This window comes from Cyanistes caeruleus, chromosome Z (genome assembly GCF_971803275.1).
Source record: "Cyanistes caeruleus chromosome Z, bCyaCae1.hap1.1, whole genome shotgun sequence".
In the NCBI taxonomy this organism is placed as follows: Eukaryota; Metazoa; Chordata; class Aves; order Passeriformes; family Paridae; genus Cyanistes; species Cyanistes caeruleus.
The window spans coordinates 79142695-79164933 of NC_141732.1; the positions used below are offsets into that span (position 1 = coordinate 79142695).

Here is a 22239-nt window from a genome sequence, read left to right on the forward strand (position 1 = left end):
GCTGGCTGGCCTGTCTTCCTTCTCTCCAGAGCCTGTTTGATGGCTACTCTTCTCCATCAGCTGAACTACAGCTCTTTGTTCTGCTTTGGGAGCAGGTTGCACTCTCTCTCTCTGCTTCAGAGCCTTGTTTTAAAATAATGCCTAGGAATTTCAGGGCAAATCCAGACCATCAGATGAACTTGTGTGCCACAATATCACTAGATCACAGTTAGTTACTCCAGGGTGGAACCACTGCAAAGGCAGCCCTGTGTCAGGAAACAGTTTCTAATTTTGAAGGATTTGGCTCTTGGACCACAGTGAGGTGGAGCTGTGCAAATGTCATGAGGTTTAACAAAGCCAAGTGCAAGGTCCTGCACCTGGGCTGGGGCAATCGAAAGACAGGCTGGACAGAGAATCGACAGAGCAGCCCTGGGAGAAGGATCTGAGGGGGCTGGGGGGGAGAGCGGGACCTGCCCCAGCCCTGAGCCCCCTGCCCAGGGCTGATCCCCCAGCGTGGGCAGCAGGGGAGGGGGGATTGTGCCCCTGTGCCCCTGTGCTCAGGTGAGACCCCACCTGCAGAGCTACCCCAGCCCTGGGCAACACCAGCACAAGGACGTGGAGCTGCTGGAGCCAGCCCAGAGGAGGCCAGGCAGCTGCTGCCAGGGCTGGAGCCCCTGTGCTCTGGAGGCAGCCTGGGAGAGCTGGGGCTGCTCCCCTGCACAAGTATTCAGGCTCCAGGGAGAGCTGAGAGCCCCTGGCAGGGCCTAAAGGGGCTCCAGGAGAGCTGCCCAGGGACTGGGGACAAGGTCTGCAGGGCCAGCACCCAGGCAATGGCTTGCCAGTGCCAGAGGGCAGGCCCAGCTGGGATATTGGCAAGGAATTGCTGGCTGGGAGGGTGGGCAGGCCCTGGCACAGGGTGCCCAGAGCAGCTGGGGCTGCCCCTGCATCCCTGCAGTGGCCAAGGCCAGGCTGGACAGGGCTTGGAACAACCTGGGATTGTGGATATCCCTGCCCATGGCAGGGGGTGGGAGTGTCTTAAGGGTCTCTGTCAAACCAGACTGTTTTAGAATTCTGTGATATTTTGCTGTAACAAGCTGGGGAACAATAGTCCCCTTTAATATTAGACTAGTTTTTTGCATCTTCTGCTGAGGTGTTTCTTACCAGTGTCTTCTGCTGGATTCCTGAATGCTGCCATAGAGTTACTATAGTATTTTAAACCAGCAGAGAAGAATACTGCAGGATTTTGGTCAGAAGAGAAGAAATCAAAATCTCTACTCCACTGTGTGGGTTATGTCTCAGAGGGGAGAGAAAAAAAAAGTCACTATTGTGGATAGAAAGCCCTTGACACTTTTCTCAACAATGAGGGAGAATCTTAAACCTGTCCTTTCTGATAAATTTGTGAAACTATTCTTTGGGAAACAGAGCTTCCCCTCCTGTCATTCATCCCACACCGTGCTGTTGCCTGTAGCACTCCTGAGTCCTGCTGTACCTCCACAGACACAGACAGCAGTGTCTGCCAGGGCTGGGATTGTCAGCATGAGAGAGCTGGAGTGCTAGAGACTGAAATAGACAAGCTCAGGAGAAATATCAACACTCCAATGCCTCTCTACCAGCTGATCCTCTTTGGGCGCCTTTTAGTGGGTTTATCCTTACATTTAGAGGTGGAAAATCATCTCTGAGTGTAAGCTGCTCTGAAAACACAAGAAACATGAGAAGAGGTTCTTCCTGGAGTGACAACACTAGAGTGGCTAAGTATTTAACCAAATTACAGAAAAACATCTAAAACCAGTGGACACCAACTGAGCTTTTTCAGCTCAGCTGTCCAACCTTCCATCTGAATTTGCAAGGCCAAAGTTGTATTTTACTTAATTGTAAACGTCCTGGAGGCTTATGGCAGCATATAGGGTTGGTGTGTTGGCTGCAAGTAGTCACTACACCAGATTTTGGGACTTGAGCAACATCACCAATCTCACCAAAAATTATGTCATTACACCTGTGATGTGAGAATGAGGTTCTGTGGTTTTTACCTCCCCCTATTTATTACATTGAGCACAACTACACTGTTTTTCATTTCCACATTTTTCAAGGACAGCAAACATTGTAACTTTTCCTGCATTGTGTGGTGGTGGAGAAACATGTGCTAATATTTGCATTTGTATTACATTGAACTATCCTATTATTAAGGATTTACAAATATGGGGTCAGGTCTTCTGTGGATTCAAGTCAGCTGTGTTAAACTACATCAGGAGAGGAAAGAAAATGAGACCAGAGGGAAGAGTCATAGACTTCCCCTTCTAAAATATTCCTTCAACCATTACACTAAAAGCTGTAACACCTTCCTACTCTATAGCAGGAGATTAAAATGAGCAGGAAAGTGGAAGAAAAGGGTCTTTGTGGCAAGCATATATCTTTTGCTGAGCCAATGATAAATCACTTAAATTTGGGCAAGCTACAAGTCTGCAAATTTTCATTGTGAACAGATCCAACAGATAACTCTTGGATTCTGGTGTTTTTATGGTCATGGTAATGAGTTAAGTCAAGAGAATGAAATGATTTGTGTCTTTCTCAGTAACCTGTGTCACCAGCAATTATCCTTACATCTCTTGGTACCAGGCCACTGGGAGGGTGAGATATTTTGAGCCCTTGAGATGCTTATGTTGAATGTCTCTGGAGCAACTAACCTTTGCAAGGAACCAGCCAGCGGAGCCGCCCTTGTTATTATGTCCGATATTAATTTTTCTTAACTTTCCCAGGTTTGGAGCATCGAGAGTGAACTTGTCTTCTGCTCCTTTTTCAAAGTTGTCTTTGTCATTGTCCAGTTTCCTCACACCTGAATGGGAAAAAGAAAAAGTAAAACAAATAAACAACAAAAAAAACAAACCTCAAAAAAAACCAAACAACAACAACAACAACAAAACCCCAAAAACCCCATAACAACAAAAAACCAACCAAACAAAACCAAAACAAAACAAAAAACCCAAACAAATAAGTAATAAATGTTAACTCCAAGAAGTAAAGGGTTACTGGCACATGCATGTTTGTAAATGAAGGAATATTTAGGAATGTCACCACTGACTGAATCAAATATTCCCTAGATATCAGTTCTCTGCACCCAGGATTCTATGCAAAGGCAGAGGACTTTATATTCTCATAAAAAAGGTGCCTTTTCTCAAGCACACAAAAGACCAGGATTTCCATTCTAATGTCACAGTTACTTACAGCTCTCAGAGCTTTCAGAAATATATATCCAGATGGCTCTTAATTTTTTTTTTTTCATATCACCACATTTCCCTTTTATTTTTACTGTCTTTGAAAATCTCCAAACTGTTCAAGAAAGGCTTTGGTCACAAGCTGCAGATTCTGACATTTCAGGAAACAGAATTCTTTGCTGTGTCCGAGAGGAAGGATTAATTTTCAAATTAGGACCCAGCCAGGGCTGTTGGCTTTTTCCTGATCTCACAGGGGTTTTCCTTTATGAAGGGTATAAAAGGTGTGCCCTGGGTTGCAGCCTGTGTGAGTGATGCTGTGAGAGGGATGAAACCCACCCAAGGCACCAGTGCAGAGAAAGAGGTCAGTGGGCAACTCACCCCTCTTACCTCAGAGGGGATGAATCATTCTCTAGGGGTGTTATTTGTCTGTGTGGATATGACAGAGTGCCTGGACACCCAGCTAAGACTTAGACTCCCACTTTGGGATATCTTCAGTGAGATCAGATGGATCCCCATGTAAAACTCTGGAGGATTAATCAAGGATGAGCCCTATCCTCCAGGTTTTATAATCTGTTCAAGGATGTTAGGCAGACATCGTATCATTATTTCTTGAATTTGTCAGGATAGGTGCAGTGTAAAAGTAAGATAATATTTGCTCCCTGGTTACAGGAATCTCCACCCACTTCTCTCCATGGCCCAGAGAGCTTGGTTTGGGCACATCTTTTAATATTATTCAATTTATTTTTCTTTTTTAATTTGAGTTCCCAGACCACTGTTGCAGCAAAACCTACATTTAAAAATAATTACAATATTTCTAAAAAAAAAAAAAAAGGTATTCAAACCCAACTAATCTAAACCTCACTGAAATTATTTTTATAAGTGCCCAAGCAGGCTTTGCCACCACCTTTGCCATGGAGAAGGGATGTCATTATCCATCCAGGTACCCAGAAAATGTGACACACAGCTCTCACTGCATTCCCTGTAAATATACATTGGTGTTGGGCCCTTCAGTGGGTTGACACTTGCTCCACTGCTTTCTGCTGGTGGTTTATGCTGCATTTTCCCAGAGTCTGCCTTTTTTTAATGGCAGGTAACTTGAGTCATGCTCACACCCAGCCACAACTGCTGCATTGCAGATGCACCTTTCAGGGACTGTGGATGTGAGGGCCCCCAGAGTTAACGCCACCATTTATTGTGCCTTTCACTCAGCCAAATTATTCTGTATTTGCCAGATTGTCTGTGTGTGTGTGTGTGTTGTTCAGATCACAGGCCTGCAGAGCAGGAGGAAATATTTTAGGAAATGATTTGCATTTGAATACCTGTGTCTCCTTTCTCACCGAAGATATTAATGAAGACATCCGCATCTGTTCCACTGCCGCTGACTTCACCAGTAAAAACCCGGACCACGTATTTGTTGACTGCAATAGGGGAGGCAGAAATCCCAGCACATTAATAACTCGGTGATGTTTTGTTTTATGTTTGATGCAAAACACAACAATACAGACCAATTCAGGCTGTGCTGATGCTATCTTGAAAGCATGATCTGAGCTGTGGCTCTTGGTACAATGACCCCCTTCTCCACAAGAGGAATAAAATCCATAGGCAGGATTCTGACACTGCGTATTCACTGCCCAGGGCAGGAGAACAGATCACTTGGTTCCTGGCCTTGACACTGAAGAGTGAAATAGAAGAGAAAGTGAAAATTTTGATGTGGATACAAAGGCATTAAATGAACTTGGACCTATGGACCAGCTTTGCTTTTTCAAAATGTCGATGAGTTACGGAGCCTGCCCAAGCTCAGGCCTGACCCCAGTTCTGTCCTAGAGCTCTTTTGAAAGTTTAGTTTATACTAAGCAAGTATTTTGAGGAAATAATATCATGGAGACAGAACAAGGAATAATGGGTTTAAACTGAAAAAGGAGAAATTTGGACTCCATATGTATAGAACATATTCTTTACTGGGGGGTGGTGAGGGACACAGGTTGCTCAGAGTTGTCAGTGCTCCCCTGGGCATGTCCAAGGCCGTGTTGGATGGAGCTTTGAGCAGCCTGGTCCAGTGGAAAGTGTCCCTGCCTATGGCAGGGAGTGGAACTGGATGGACACAAAACATTCTCTGAAACATCAGTCACACTGCATGAAATAAAAATGTGAAGGTGGCCACCCTTTTCTGAAGAAAAAAAAAAAAGGAAAGGAAAGGAAAGGAAAGGAAAGGAAAGGAAAGGAAAGGAAAGGAAAGGAAAGGAAAGGAAAGGAAAGGAAAGGAAAGGAAAGGAAAGGAAAGGAAAGGAAAGGAAAGGAAAGGAAAGGAAAGGAAAGGAAAGGAAAGGAAAGGAAAGGAAAGGAAAGGAAAGGAGAGGAGAGGAGAGGAGAGGAGAGGAGAGGAGAGGAGAGGAGAGGAGAGGAGAGGAGAGGAGAGGAGAGGAGAGGAGAGGAGAGGAGAGGAGAGGAGAGGAGAGGAGAGGAGAGGAGAGGAGAGGAGAGGAGAGGAGAGGAGAGGAAAGAGGAAAGAGGAAAGAGGAAAGAGGAAAGAGGAAAGAGGAAAGAGGAAAGAGGAAAGAGGAAAGAGGAAAGAGGAAAGAGGAAAGAGGAAAGAGGAAAGAGGAAAGAGGAAAGAGGAAAGAGGAAAGAGGAAAGAGGAAAGAGGAAAGAGGAAAGAGGAAAGAGGAAAGAGGAAAGAGGAAAGAGGAAAGAGGAAAGAGGAAAGAGGAAAGAGGAAAGAGGAAAGAGGAAAGAGGAAAGAGGAAAGAGGAAAGAGGAAAGAGGAAAGAGGAAAGAGGAAAGAGGAAAGAGGAAAGAGGAAAGAGGAAAGAGGAAAGAGGAAAGAGGAAAGAGGAAAGAGGAAAGAGGAAAGAGGAAAGAGGAAAGAGGAAAGAGGAAAGAGGAAAGAGGAAAGAGGAAAGAGGAAAGAGGAAAGAGGAAAGAGGAAAGAGGAAAGAGGAAAGAGGAAAGAGGAAAGAGGAAAGAGGAAAGAGGAAAGAGGAAAGAGGAAAGAGGAAAGAGGAAAGAGGAAAGAGGAAAGAGGAAAGAGGAAAGAGGAAAGAGGAAAGAGGAAAGAGGAAAGAGGAAGAGAAATCCAGTCATCCACGGTTTTTTTATTTAATGAGGAAACAGGAGTGAATCCAGGAGCTGTGACACTGGAGATACACCATCTATGGCACCAAAATCCTGCATGAGGCATATCATGGACATTTGGTGACACATGGTGAGTTAGAGAAGCAAGTTCTTCAGACGGATCAGGGTGGGACTCACTTGGTAACCAATGACAGCAAAAGTGAGCTCAGTTTCTTCTGGAACCAATGAAAAAGCTCCCGTGACCTTCAGCGTGACTTTGTTTGAGCCAAATTTGAGTAACTTTCAAAACCTACCACTAAAGTCACCTGACTGCTTGTTTCTCCAAGCAAACAGCCACGACAGACACCTTGTGCCGTGTCTCCTGTGAAAGATGAGTGCTGGAGGCAGGCAGCAAGACACAAAACAGATGAAGATGAATGCAGAATCTGTTCCTGAAGGGTACATGATGTCATACAAGCTCTGAACAGAGTTCCTGAACAGAGTTACTGAACCCTGGGTAGCTGATAGTGGGAGCTCTGTGCAATGTCAATTCTGTATTTCTGAGTCCTGGGTGCGCTGCTTCTGTGAAAGGGACAAATGCACAAGTCTCCTTACACACAGATCCTTGTCAAAAATACAAATGCTTGCACCACAGAATCATTAAATCATTAAGGCTGGAACAAACTTCTAAGACCATCTAGTCCAAACCATTATGATTCTTGGTTTGCAACTTTTTTTCCCTTTGGCGAGTTCCAGGCTAGGGAGTAATCTTTCCTGGCCTTCCCAGCCAGCTACAGAAATGGATTCTCTCAGGATCCATGGAACATCACCAGCACTGTGTCACCACTCCCAGAAGAAATCCCTCACCTCCTCCACCATAATCAGTACATGTTAAAAGTTATTCCAAAAGGCAGCAGAGGGCCTGGCGCACGTGCTTCCACAGAGGCAGAGGACGTGAGAGCAGATGAGGAGCGGCTGTTGGACCATCCCCTGAATTACAACGATGCTCTCAGCTCACTGGGTGAGGAGTACAAGGGCAGAGCCCAAACAGAAGGGAAAATCACCTGTCACAGTTTAATGAATGTGCTGGGAAAAGGCTAAAAATCGAGCTGACATCCCTGGCGCCTCATCGCAAAACATGCCACGGCAAATAAAAGAATAATGATAAAACTGCAATAAATACTAAATAACAAGAAAGAGAAGAACAGAGCTAGGCTGAGACGGGAGAAAATGGCTTAATAATTCTCTTTAACACTTTAGCTTCTGTTCACGGAGCTCTAATCACCCGCTACAGATACATCAGCACTAAAAGTGTTCGTTTGCATTAGCAAAGTGTGGGGATGGTGCAATTTACATCTCCTACTTGGCCACTAAGCTGCTCTAACTAAAACTGACCCATTGTACCTTGCAGTCTTTAATTACAGACCACATTTTTCAAGAAGCTTTACTCCTTGCATCTCCTCTAGAATATTTAATCTGATGCCAGTGATTAATTTTCCACTCCACTTTTTTGAGAGGCAGAAGAACCTGACAGGATAACAGGATCCTCAAAAGGACAAGCTGCAGTGGCTTAACTTACATTCCCCTTGCAGGATAAGGCTTTTTGCCTCTGAGATATAGACCAGAAGGATGTCTCAAGGCATGCAGAGCATCAGGGAAGACGTGAAGAGAACAAGTCCATGAAGTGCAAGAGATAAAACACAGGACAGGAAGGGCACCTTGCATGGTTACTGCAGAAACATATCTGGCCAGCAAGGAAAATGATGGTGAAATTATTTGCCAGATCAAAAACCCTTAAAGCTTTTTCAGCATGGCTGTATTTCAAGTCCAAGGTCCAGAATGACATCTTTTGACCTCCTTCTCGGAACACCAACTGGTCCTAAGGGCTCTGTACACACACAGCGCTGCTGTCAGTGTCAGCACAAAGAGCCCTGTGGCAGAGCTGGCTCCTGAGCCTGAGGATGGGCCATCACTTTGGACTGGTGACAGTCACAGGGCACTGTGCTGTGAGGGTTTTTTGTTGTCCCCTATACTATAAGCAAGTCTGTGGTGCTTGGCTTGTTCTGCCATGGCTCTTTTCCATGCTGATATGTTTCTGTAGGGAGAGCTACTTCAAGAGCATTAGAGATCCTTGGCTTAGGTTAGAGCACATTCCTGCTTCACAAACTATGCCTAGCCTGTGCTCATCAGGTCTTTTCTTTAATTTTTTCCCATCTTAACGAATCTGAAACTGGATGCTCAAACCTGCCCCCACACCTGACCCTTAGGTCTGCTTTCAGAAAAATTCCAGCTCCTCCATCTTCAGGAAGCAAACCCTGAGCCACGCTGAATTTTTGCCAGCACTTTCTCCCTCTCTAAGCAATTTGACATTCAGCTGCAGCAAGGAGAGCAGCTCTTCATGCTGCTCAGGGGTCCTTCTGTGCTTTGTACATCAGCACATCTTACAGAGTGACATGGTGGATGAGCAATTTAAATGGAAAGGGATGCTGCCTCTTAAAAAGACAGTGAGCTGCTAAAAGGATGCAAGAAAAAGCTCTCACTGCAGCCAGGAAGAGATCTGCTGTAAGTCAAGTACTCTTCATTTTGATCATGGGTGGATGTTGTTCCCTATTCTTTAATCTTTTAAAAAATACCCACTTGGCTTTTTTTTTAAAATCCCAGTACATGGCTCTGACTTCATCTGTAAAACACAGATCTAGATGTTGCCTGGATATTTTTTTTTCCCCTGAATGCTTCTCCTAGCACTGAGAACATGCAAAATGCTAATGTAAAAGCTGTGCCTCCATCAAGCAGTGCTCACTGCAGCACAGGCACGGGGAGGGGAGCTTTCCTAGGAGCAAAATTAGCAGCTTTGGAGGCACGTACTGCTAGATGCCAAGAGCAGAACAGCCAACAAAAAATCAGTAGGAAGAGCAGTAACTATTTTCTCTTGTCTTTCCACTTTCACATTGCAATGCACGAGTGTAAATGCCCTGTGTGGTTACAGCACCTTCCTTTTCTTTACAGTTGTGTGTCTGCATTTGAAGACATTGCCAGGATGCCATCTCTGGGAAACAGTGGGGTGGCAGTGATGTGACCCTACTGGATTAATTTAGAAGAGGAGTGGCAGTCAGTCAGCCTGTCTGCTGCTGATTAACTCAGCCTCAGCTTTCAACAGCCAAGAGGAAAGGTTAATTTTGCATTGTGGGCTGGAGTCAGGTTCTCTCCACTGAGAGCCAAGAGGTTTTTGTCTGTGAATGTGATGCACTCCCGACACATCCTGGGGGATGAAGGGCACGGGTCTGCTGCTATTCTGCCACCCAGTATTCCCCATCCAGCTTGTCCCCATTGTCATCTCCATCCTGGGTGCAGAGTTAGCCCCATACACTGCCCAGAATCTTTTCATCCAGATCCAACATCCCTGGGTGCTCCTGTGCAGCCTCTGTCCTGCCTCCAACCATGGAAAATACACAGACATATCCCAGCCAAATCCTGCCACCTGCAAGCTGCAGCTGACTGTCCATCCCTGTGATATTCATCTGTTAATGTCATTTATTTAGCAATATGATATCATGGTCACTTGAAGCACCATAGGATAGAACTGCCTCAAGAAATTTTTTATCTGCTATTTTTTAGAGCATTAGATAGTGTGTTTACGCACAATCTGCTGAGTTTCCTGCAGCAGGAGTGTGAGATTTGGGCAGGAAAACCAAGTTGACTGTGCTTCATTACCTGGGGTTATCACCTCCTGCGGGGTGCAGTGAATTCCCAGCCGTGCCTGCCTCCCATGTGCCTGACCTACCTCGGAGCAGGGCAGCAGCATCCAATATCTGGGAAATGTCACAGCCCTCACAGGCAAAGCACATGGGGCTAAAAGCAAGGAATCGAGCCTTAGGCAGCGTTGGATACTTCTCACAAGGCAACTCTTAGCAATTATCTGTCTGTTTTCACAGAGCTCCCGAGAGCGGCAGTGTTCGAGATCCATCCTGTGCTGCTCAGCACTGGGCAGGCAGATCTGGGAGGGGGCTGTGGGGAAGGGGGTGGGTGGATAGGGGAGAGGCACTGATACCATCTCTGAATTGCTGCTGGGAAATAAATACTTTTGTGGCTAGTGTGGAAAGAATTGCTGCTAGAGGGAGAGGCAGGTGCCTGGACTGGCTGACAAGGTACAATTTCAACCTGAAACAGCCTTGCATGAGCTCAGGACGGTGGTTTAATACCCATATGCCTTGGTTCCTGCCTGTCAGATCGAGTCAGTCATTCCAGCCCATCAGGAACTGTCTGACAAAACCTCTACTTGATGGAAGGGACTGACTTGTCAAAGTGGAAGCTCCTTTATACCACTGCTGACAGCATGTTCTTCAATGACAGAGTTCTGGGTCAGAGCATCCTTAAAATGTCAGACAGACTATGGCTGAGGCACAAAGCTGGCCTCCCAACACACTTGATTCACAGCAAACATTTGCATTTAGTTCTTGTTTGTCCTGGCAGAGAGCTTATCCCACCAGGATAAAGCAACCTCTTCCTAGATTATCTGCTGGTGACCTTCTGGTTGGAGATGTCCTGCTGGTCTTGTGTATCCAGCAACTGAGCCTCTGCAAATGCTGAGGAGAGGAACACTCAGCCAGCCCACCCATTAAACCTCTTTGTGACACTGTAGCAGGGACCCCAGAGACAGCTAGGCACAGGAAAATAAAATTAGAGCCTAAAGGAACCCCTGTAAAAGCTGAGGGGCTCTGCTGAGCTCACCAGCAGCCAGTTCTGTCTCAAAATTGGGTCCTGCTCTTGCACAAAGCAATGCCACCCAGACAAAGAATACTTATTTTAACTCCCATTCAGAAAAGCATTGAATTCAAAGGATAGTTTCAGAGCTCAAAAATAGTTAATCTCTTTCAAGGGTAGTTGTGAGCTACATTTATTAATGAGCCATTCCTTCAGAGGTGGGGAACAGCATCTTTAGCCAAGGGTTCAAACTAGAAATGCAGACTACCAGCATACCTGGAGCATGGGCATGCTGGAGATTGAGTTTTGCATTGGACAGAGCACTGAGTGACTTGATCTAGATGCAAATGTGACTGCTGGTTGCAAGGGCTTGGACTAGCTGACCTTTAAAAGCCCCTTCTAGCCCAAAGCATTCTCTGATTCCGTGGCTTTTGCCTCTGCCAAAACACAAAAGGAGGGGAGAAATGCTAAAGAGACTTTGCGAGGCCTTGGGGTTCCCATCACTAGAGAGAGCACTAAAGATGCAAGGCTGGCTTGACCCTGGTTCAGCACTTTAATCTCACAGGAGCTCTCCAAAAGTGTTTTGTTAGGAGATATTATTGCTGTCACTCAAGGATGCCTAATGCTTGGGAAAAGGAAAGGATTCAAGGAGCGTCTGGACAATGCTCTCAGGCAAAGAGTGGGATTCCTGGGCTTGTCCTGTGCAAGGTCAAGGTTTGGACTTGATGTTCCTTGGGGGTCCTTGTGGCTTTGTGATATTCTGTGGCTCTGTTGAAGGTTGCATCACCCTCCATCACTGTCTCATGCCCCTCCTATAATGAACCCCAGTTCCTTGGCCTCCCCACCCAGGCCAGAAACCATGAGATTCACCTCCATTTCCTGCAGCTCTTACATGAAACCAAAGCGTGCATCAAAACACTTAATATATTAGGATTCAGCCTGGATCATCCCTCTGCAGGGCCTGTGAGAGGCAATCTACCACATGCAGGAGGCTTTGCTTGTAGGATATGCTAAACTCATGTTCCTACTGTGACTTCAAAGTGATGATGACTTTTTGAAGTGAGCTTTAAACGACCTTGCTCAGGAGACAATAGTGGTTTAGTTGCAGAAGCATGGAGCTTAGCACATGGCAACCCACCTTGTGACAGCAGTGCAGGAATCCTTGCTCATCTAATTCTCCAAGATTTATCATTATTTTTCATTAGCTCTGCCCCAGGGTGGGAGCCCATTAAAAAAAAAAAAAAAAGGCAAATATTTCAGAAAAGAAATAACTGCTTTCTGCTTTCACCAGATCTACTATTATCAAAATTGAAGAAATCGTTGAAAATATCTTCTTGGTTTAAGCACTTTTTCTAAGAAATAAGAGTGAAATAATTTTATGGTATTGTTGAAAATCATATTGTTAACTCTGTACTTCAGTCTTGCTTTGAATAGATCAGATATTTTTTTAAAGTTACTTCATTTCAAAACTGAAAGCTGAATTAATTTCCATATATAGACATAATTAGTCAAAATTATTACATGTCTTCAAAAACATGCTGTACTCTCTGTTTTGTATTGGGTACACAGAGATCTATGTACCAGCCACACACTCTTGCCTCTCCAAAATATTTTCTCTCTATGTGAATTACAAATCTCTTTTTCTGCCCTGTTTCAGGGCTCTGTGCATTTTTTGTGTTTTGCAGTGTTTCTTTTTATTTCTACATTTCCTTTTCTCATTCCTTTTACCCATCTTTAGAGAAAAAACAATAGGAAAAAAAAAAGTGTGACAAGTAAAATGTCTATAGCTGCCTCACTTTGGACACAGTGACAATAAGCTGAACAAAGTTTGCAGGGAAAATAAAGTCCTTGTTAGAACAAAGGAAGTATTTTTGATTAAAAAGAAAAGACATTTCTGGATACTTACTATGCCAGATAGCATAACAATTTTTTCCCAGTGTTATAAAAGGGGTTGTAAAAGATATTACTCCTTCTACAAACCCTGTTTATTGAATGCTTCACCATGCAGCAAGGCCTCATCCTGAACACAGATGGTACTTGCCATTACTCAGAAGCAAACAACTCTTATGTATTTCATAAATATATTTATCTGCATTTTCCTGTGCTGATTATACACTTCCAGTTTTCAGAGTAAATAAAGATGAATTTTGATGAGAAGGTAACTTGTATTAATATTTCATTCCCTCTTCCTCAACTTGTGTGTCCTTAGAAATAATCTTTTTTCATTTTTTCCATCATGAAAGTTTCCAAAACCATGAAATTGTGTGACCTCATTTTGAAACAAATCCCAGAGGAATCCAAGGGTCACTTAGGTTTGAAAAGCCTTCCAAGACCATCAAGTCCAACCATTCCCCCAGCACTGCCAAGGCCACCACTAGCCCATGTCCCCAAGTGCCACATCCACACGGCTTTTAAATCCCTCCAGGGATGAGAACTCCTCCATGAGGGACCAGTGCTGGTCTTCAAGCCCAACCTTTTATAAAAAGAGGTTGGGAATCTGACAGGGCATCACCAACTGGTGATTCTCATTCCGAATTCTGCTCCTTACCTGAGCTTCTAACATCAGTTGGTTATTGGGGAATATTGGCCACAGCTTTAGTTCCGATCCAGCCCCGCCCTTAAGGGCGTGCATATCCCAGGATGGAAAGAAGGATTTACCTTCTGACTCAAAGTGAGTCATGTGCACCTATACCTGCTGCTCCAGATGTTTCCTCAAGTCACAGCCAGGTCAGTGCTTACAAGCCTTCAAGTCAGCCAACAGCCAACATTAAAACTCTGAACAATGAACTGTGAAGCCTTAACCCAAGAACCCTTCAAAGAGCAAAGGTGTAACCTCACATTCACAGCTCAAATACATGAGTTTTAGGTCACAGTGGATCTAAAAACCTCCTAGAATACCAAGAGCAGGTTAATGCTTTGATAATAAACATTTTTCTAACGTTTTTAAAGGCAAGACCTCCCTCTGCCTGTGTGAGCGCCCCGGGAAATTTCACCACTTTTCTGACTTTATTAGAATCCAAATCCCAGCTGCTCATTGTGACTTCACAGCCATTACCCTTAGGACACATCCATGCAAACTCTCAGGTGCACCGTGTATTGGCCCCAAATCAGCCCAGAATTGACACAGCCAACAACTTTCCCTTTCAAAACTGCTTCTTGCTTCAGCAAAACAGAAATGTCATGTCTGATTTTAAAAGACCCACCCCTAGATAAAGAAAAGCTGTATTTGATCTCCACTTGTGATCCTTTTTTTTTATATAATAGCAATAATAATAAGGCATAGCAATAGGTGATCAATTTTCAACACATTTAAGTATGGAAAAATTAAACACAATGCAACTGTGTCAGAACTCTTCCATCCTTAAGGTTGAGGCATGCCACACTAATGTGCTCCTTACTTTCATTATTAGTCCAAAAAAGATTAAACTTTACTCAGAAATAGTAGAGATTGAAGTAGTTTAGTGTCACACATGCAATTCTGTCCTACTGGGAATAAGCAACATTGAAGGAGTTCGACATAACTTGCTGTCCCATGCACATTTATAACACATCATGTCCAATCCTAAATAATTTTAGGGTTCTGATGGCCAAAAAGCCAGATGAAAATCAGTCCTTGGCTCTCAACCTCATTTGCAACAGGCAGGTTGCAAAGACTTGACCAAAATTTGACAGGTTAGCATAAGATAAACCTGCACAGGAGACTGAATTAATTTTCAGCTCACTGAGCTCCTGAGCATGACTTTAAGGACCTAGTGAGTGAACATCCCCATTGCAAATGAATGATTCTGCTTTCTCAGAGAAAAGCATGTACAGAGAATTGATTGATTAGTGAGAGGTTTCAAGGGAAATCAGGAACAGCCAATATGTATTTCCCTTGTTCTGAGCATAACTGGAGGTTACACTGCACAGAGACCAGGCTAACCTCAAGCAGCTGAGTAGCCTTAACTGCCTGTGGTCACCCCCAGAGAAAATATCTTTATTGCTGGATAAACAACATATCATCTAGCCTGACCATACCTCAGCATCTTTTATGAATCTGGATGAAACTTAGCCTTGCAGATATGTTTTGGTATTATGTCTTGAGAAACCCTGCTACCCACATGAGGATCAACTCTCAGGGCTCCCTGCTTTCCAGCCAGGTGGTAAAAATCTACATTCATCACACACAGGGATGAAGAAAGACACAGCCTTGGTGTCCCACCTGCAGGGATGAAGACCAAGAGGCAAAGGCCAGTGAGGTCCAGGCAAATGAGAGTCACTGTGGGGTGGGGGACAGGAGGATCTGTTCACTGGGTGGCACAAATGATTCCTGACCCCTCTGCAAGTATCAAACAATGGGATGGGAATTCCAGTTACTGCAACAAGCTGTCCAGGGCAGTGTTGTTGGGCAGAGTCCCATCCCTGAAGGGATTCAAAAGCCATGTGAATGTGGCACTTGGGGACATGGGTCAGTGTGGGCTGAGCAGTGCTGGGGAAACAGTGATCTGTGATCCTGGAGAGCTTTTCCAGCCTAAAGGGTTCTGTGATTCTGAACTGGCTCCTGAATTTCACGTCCTTTTACACCTCCATTGAGTTCAGTAGATCTCCCAGTGCAGCTGCAAGCTGTTATGAATGCACCCCCACCACACACACTTTGGCGGGACATCAGACACCCTCAGAGTGATCCAAAACTGGCAACACTCAAAGGAAAACCAGCACCTGGCTCCAGTTTTGAGCCTGTCTCTTGCACAAAGGCTCTGCCACAGCCATACAATCCTAAGGCTTCATAAACTCAAGTAAAGCAGCATAAAGCCGAACAATAGCCCTCCCTTGTAATTAATACCTGTAGTGTAAATTAATCCAGGCTGCCAATAGAAGCCGCTGGGTAAATAAGAATCTGTGACACTATCCCTGTCAAAGGCCCGTGGGCATACGATGCCGTGGATGTGAATACAGGGAATAGAGGGCCATTCAAGCGGGAACACTTAAGATGTAACCTGTTCTCCTTGAGAAACGCCTGGCATTCCACAGGGAACCTGACAGGAGGCACGTTATTTGGATAAGAAAATGCAATCACTCAGGTGTCTGCAATTGCTAAGTAAGACATCCATGGTAGTTCTATTTGGATCATGAAAAGTACTCTACTTTTGGGTTTTGAGTGTGTGTATGTCCATTTTTTCCACTGTATGTTGACTGTTTTTTACCACACATTCTCTTCTGTATTTTTTAATTATTCCTCTTTTCTTTTTTTTTTCCTCCTTAAAATTAACCCCTCCAGAACTCACAGTCTACAGGAATTCTCTATCTGGCCTCTGCTCCTCACCAAGAAAGAGGCTGCCTGTAGTTTTGTCAGTTTTGGTTTAAGCACCAACAGCTCCCCTTCAAATAGGCTTCAGATGCCCTTTCAGTGAAGCAAAGATATGACAAAGAAAAGGAGTTTATTTTTTTCAAGCCCACATCCTTCCCACACAAAGCACAGAGAGGGTCCCAGCAGTGACCTCCAGTTCAAAAGAGGAAGGTAAATTCTCATGACAAAGATGGGCAAGTTCTGCAGGAGAAGATCAAAAGCTGAAGGTGTTGCAGGAGAGGGAACCCGGAGGAAACTTGTTTGATTACCTCCAAAAACATTCCTGACTGTGACAGCAAATGGAGCATGAAAGCAAAGCATGAAGCTAAGTTTGGGAACAACACTGTCTGAGTGGTTTATAAAGAAAAACTGAAGAAATAAATGGATTGAAGATGTGATTGAAGAGACATAACCAGAAAGAAGAATATGGCACTGAACTGCTAATGGGAACATAGACTTAGAAGGGAATTACTAATATTTCCTTACATAAACTTACATAATTTTTTGTTATCTAGGGGCCTAGAAAATATTAATACTCAAAGAGTAAACATCACTATTTAATCCATTGGAAAGAAGGAACAATATACCCTAAAAACCAACCAAATTCAGGGCAAAAGATTTGTATGTACAACAAAAATCACATCACAATCTCATTTCAGACCTTTATGGATCCAGAGGGAAGCAAATTAATTCAGATACATTTACATTTGCAGCTGACAGTTCACCACAGCAGTCTGGGGATGTTTATCTTTCATTAATTATGGTTCAAGGGGAACTGCAACCTGAGATAGCTGAGCTAACCCTCTCCTCTTACAGATTCAGACCTGCCACCTGGAAGGCTTCCAAGGCTTCACCCATGCCTCTGGCCTCAGCCCAGCTCCCGCCTTCGTGCCTGTGCCGCTCAGGAGCGGGGTTTATCTCTGATAAAGGTGCTGAGAGCTGATGCATTTCTGACAAACGCCTGCCTAAATCTCTTCTTTCACGCTCAGGAGATGATCTTACTCATATTTCTCCCGGGCCAAGCACATGGAGAGCAGTTCATGCATATCCCAGAGCCACTTCTCCAGAAGAGTGAGTGCTTGGGACTGGCTGTTCTGCTTGTGAAATGCAAAGTAGCTCCAGCAATTTTATTGGAGCTGCACTCTCTTGTACCAGCTGAGGGTTTAGCCCATGAGTCCTTTCCTGCTGTGAGACAGGTGTTGAACAGGATGTAGGAAATCACACACATTCCCTTGAATCATCTCTCCCAGGCAGGGGCAATAATAAATTCAGATAAGGTGCTGTGTCATTTAAAGATCTATTAAGATTGAATGGTTGACTTCCTCCTCACAGGAACCTCTCCTTAATCGTACATTGCTTTGACTCACACTCTACCTTCTCCAGAGCCCTCCTGCCCCTCGAGTGACCTCAGAGTCTTCATTTCACAAATCAATTTGGATTAAAAAAGCAGCAAGATACTTCAGCACACACAACCTCAGTAGTAACTGGGTGGGGTTTTAGCAGATATCATCTCCAGATGTTATCTCATTCCCTTGTGGAAGCCACCCTGGGGATGTCTGCATTTTTAAAATGCTCCAATATGCATGTCTTGTCAATAGACATTTTTGCATGCTAACTCACATGCACTCTAATGCTTACATATTCAACATACCAGCACTCTTTTAGAAGGTTGTATCACAATAGTGCAAAATAACTCGATTCTGGGTCAGTTTCATGTATTCTTTCACTGTTAACATGACCACAATAAAAACAACAATACTTTGCCCTTCTGAAGCATGTAACAATGCTCACAGCACAGCTTAAGTCTGGCAATAAATTGGTTTGACCAAATAATTGCTCCTAAGTGATAATGTCAGCAACATCATTGCAAGAGGTCTACTCATTATACTTAATAAGATTCGATCCTAGCAAAAGCACAAGTTTCCTGTTTTTAGTATCAAACCACACAGCTTTCTTTCCCTGCAGACCTGTGGCTGATGGCCTTCAGTTCCACAACCAAAATTAAGCTCCCAGAAAGGAGTAGTGCCCTGGTGAGTGGGTCAGGAAAACACAACTCTGTTTCCTCATTAGCACTTGCAGATGGAGTGCTGACACCCCACCTGAGGCTGGTTTGCTGGCTCCTCTTTCACATCTCCATCGCCTTCCCACTCACGTTACATGCGCCATACATCACCGTGTGGCCAGCATGCTGCTACCAATTTGAGAGCACATGTCTGGTGTGCAAGCTGTCCTGGCTTAGTTTCAACGTCATTAGCTTAAAACCACGCTTTAAAGACAGGCACCAGCCCAGTGTGGGTATCATACACACAATCAGCAAAACGGAGTTCCAGAAAAAGGGTTGGCTCCTTCGTGGAAATTTCCTGCAGGACATCGCCAGACTGGAAACACTTTATGGACAGGACTGCAACCAGACTGCCTCTTTGGCACACAGGGGTACCAGCTACATCTTCCAGGGTAGGATGCCTCTCATCTACATGTAGGTATTCAATCTAATTTAATGTTGTTGTCACAGATCCCTCAGTACTCAACAAATGAGTGGAACTTCTCCAACCAGTGATTTATCCCACCCTAAGACATCAGATCTAACACTGGAAGAAGAAATTACCCTCTGGAGGCATCTTGTGCTTTCCTATATCTCTCTCCACTGACTATAAAGAAAGCTTAAATTAGCTTAGACTACAAAATTACTTTTTATATGATGAGATCATCTCAAAGCAACCCCGTCCTTTCCTACAAGGCACCAGAAAGCCAAGTCGGTTTTTTTGTTTGAAAACCCTTACTTTTGGGCACATCCATGGGATTCAGGCTGCCAATGAGGTCTCTGACATACAGTCCATCCCCATCCTCCTTGCTCAGCCAGTTGTTGCAGGGGAAGTAAAACCGGAGGTGAGGTCTGTTCATGTCGGTCACGATCACCCGGTCCAGGAACCACCCCGCGTTCAGGCCGGTGTTGTCGTGCTCAATCCTAGAGGAAGAACAACCCTGTTTTACTGTTCTGGTTAAGACTGGCCACGAGCACCGGAATTTTTTGGAACATTATATACTGAGCAAGGCTAGAGCAACTGTACACACTATTCCCATTTATGGCTGTCTATCCAAAGAGTTTCAAGGAACTTACGGGCTTTTGCAGGGTGTATTAAAAATAACAACTTTCCATGTGGGCAGAGATCACAGGTGAATCTGTGAATCTTTTATCTGCAAGGAGGTGACCACAAACATTTACACCTACATCCCTACATTTATTCAATGTACGCATTCATTCACCTTGCACTGTATATCTAAAACACAAGGGACTCCCCCACCCAGTACCCCTCCTGCTCTATTCTCCTCTTGCCTTGTTTTAACCACCTCTTCCCAGCTTTCTTTGTGCTACTTACTAATTTTAAATTTTATATCAGTCAGTCAGACAGTGGTTAAACATAATAATTATCATTTACATTACACTAAGTTAGCAAAAGTGGATGGCAAACCCCATTTACCTCCATTGGGACATAAAAACAGTCCTAAATGTCTTTCCCCATGAGTGCATATGACAGAAATACAATTCTTGGTGGGGAGCATGGATACTTATAAGCAATACCGTAGGTGATTTCACACTTCAATTCAAATCTTCGGCAGTAAACAAGCTTTTACCACCCCTTAACTTCACCTTGATGGGAGCACGTTAAGAAATAATGAATAAAACATGGCAATGCTTAAACCTCTACAGCCTGTCATCCTGTTAGCATCTCACAGAACAGGTGCTGTGGTAGCAGCATTGTGCAGGTACCTTATTTTCTTTATTTGTCCCACGTTATTGGTTTTCACTCGGAACACATCTGTTTTGCTCCTCTCAAAGGCCGTGCTGCTCCTGCAAGGCACATGCATCGGAAGGAATGGTGAAAAACCAGCAGCCTTGACAGCAAGCACACAAGTGCTAACGTTTAAGGATAAAGAAGCGTCATTCCTAATGCTGGAAAGCCCTAGTTTTCAATGCCCTCTCCCCAGTGACAGGTTTTGGATGCTCTAAGTACTGACATTCAGCAGACTTTTTTCCTTCTCAGACTCCAAAAGCTGAGGCAGGAGCTTTGAGGGAAATGCAATATGCTTTTCGTCTCAGAGTCCCACTCCCAGACATGTCCTCTCCTGTCATCCTAGCCTCCAGGCACCAAGCAGACCTGCTCCTGGTGATGCAGCAAAGGGCTCCAGCAAGTTCCCTGTGTGGCCACTGATCTGTGCAGAGCTCAGCCAGAGATAAAAGCATCCAACCACATCCAACTTTCCAGGCCCATCTCCCATAGTTTTTTTTTTTTTTTTAAACAGCTACTGAAACTTTGGTGCTTCCTCCTATAATTTGTACCTCATTCCAAGTAAAGGAATTGTAGGCAGGAAGTGGTTTGGCTTTTCTGGTGAAGTGTTAAGTGTGACGTTTGTATTTCACAGGTGCAAGTGCAGAAGCAATATAAAGTCTACTGGCCCAGGTCGGGGGATGTAGAATTTAATTCCCAGTTCTGCCTCTATCCTGCAGTGTTATCCTTGGCAAGCACCTCTGTCCTTTTTCAAGCTCATATTTTCCATGAAAACACTATGAATAACATCAAGGCAAATCTCTGAAGACACAGCCTCTCCCACCTGCCCTCCCTGATGGGCCCCCATTTCCCCTGGGCTGCTAAGCATGGCTACGGATGATTAAACACAGCAAAATCCAGGAGTCATATTAAAATGAACAAGAAACCACAGCACTCGAGCAGCGCAAAGCCACAGTGACAAGCGGTTTGCACTCAGAAACTCAATGAATATTAATAATCCCAGCAAGGGGGTTTGGCTTCGCTCACCGCTGCTCACGTTGCTGGAGGACCTGCATGTGCCTTGTTATGGTCATTTTGTGTTCTGCTAAACCCATGCCCAGCCTTCCTCCTCCTCCTCCTCCTCCTCCTCCTCCTCCTGCCCCCCCTCCTTGTCCATTCTGCTGTTTCAAACCCCGTGCCCGGAGCGACACCGATGTACGAAAGGGCTAAAATGGTTAACCTTGCCGTGAAGACAAGAGGCAATTAAAGCCGGCTCAGCCTCCCCCAACCTGGCTGCCGGAGTGAAAACAGCCAGAGAGTGCAAGGCAATTAGTCTGTCAGGCTTGAATGAGCATCGTAATGACAGCAGCTTCTCCCCGCATTGGCTCAGAGATCGATGCAGTGCTGCAGACTGCTACGGAGATGGCATGAAAGTATTAAGTGAGAATAATCAGCCCAAAGCTCTCAAAGTGCACCGGTCCCACGGCTGCTGGATTGTGGCAGTCCCTCCGCTGTTGTTGCTGGGGTGGATGATGGGGAGAAAACCTCCTTCTGCAGGGAGTCCAAAAGTGCCCCCTGAGCAGATGCCTAGCGCATCCCAAAACAGCCTGGGGAAGCGCCGGAAAGCGCGACATGGTCCAGGAGCCAAACCCCTGGGAAGTCTTGCTGTCGAAAGGTAGGAAGAGTTTTGACAAGTCTCTTCCCTTGAGATGGATCTGCAGCATCAACAGCACCAGGAAAGAAAAATCCAGTCCTTCCTTCTAGCACTGCCAATTGCGTGGGGAGAGAGTGAGGGAATATCCCACAGTGAATGGCTACACTGAAATTAAGGCTAAAAAAAAGAGTGAAAGAAAAGGAAAAATTACAGCTGGGCCATGTCAGAGTCTGGTCCAGGCTAGGACTAGAATGAGACATTCACAGCCAGATTACCATAAGGAACTTGTTACACAAAACAATGAGGCACGCTGGCTTGTACAGCCCTGGTGACAAATAAAGCAGGAAAATATGACTTGGAAATTGCAGCACTAAATTTGCAATGTTCAGGCTTGACTGGGTTCAAGCCCAGGGATTTTAGACCATAAACAGTCTAAAGATCTCCTGAATTTCACTAAGAGCCCTGTCATTAATCTGAAATAACAGGCCAGGGCAACTCCAGAAATATGTTTCAGTTTGGTTTGTTATTTGACATATTTGATTTGCTCTAGCA

At 44.7% G+C, this 22239-nt stretch overlaps 1 protein-coding gene across 1 annotated transcript in view; it reads right to left on the bottom strand.

Annotated features, from left to right (window-relative positions):
- Positions 1–20149, bottom strand: part of LOXHD1 (lipoxygenase homology PLAT domains 1) — a 122747-nt gene extending 102598 nt beyond the window's left edge. Inside the window, exons 1-4 of the mRNA XM_086869818.1 lie at positions 20036–20149; positions 19047–19231; positions 4508–4606; positions 2661–2809 (exon numbers count right to left, since the gene is read on the bottom strand). Coding sequence (XP_086725944.1) covers positions 2661–2809; positions 4508–4606; positions 19047–19231; positions 20036–20133 — 531 coding nt within the window. The 5' untranslated portion in view covers positions 20134–20149. The remainder of the gene's footprint in view (positions 1–2660; positions 2810–4507; positions 4607–19046; positions 19232–20035) is intronic.
- Between the last annotated feature and the right edge of the window lie 2090 nt (positions 20150–22239).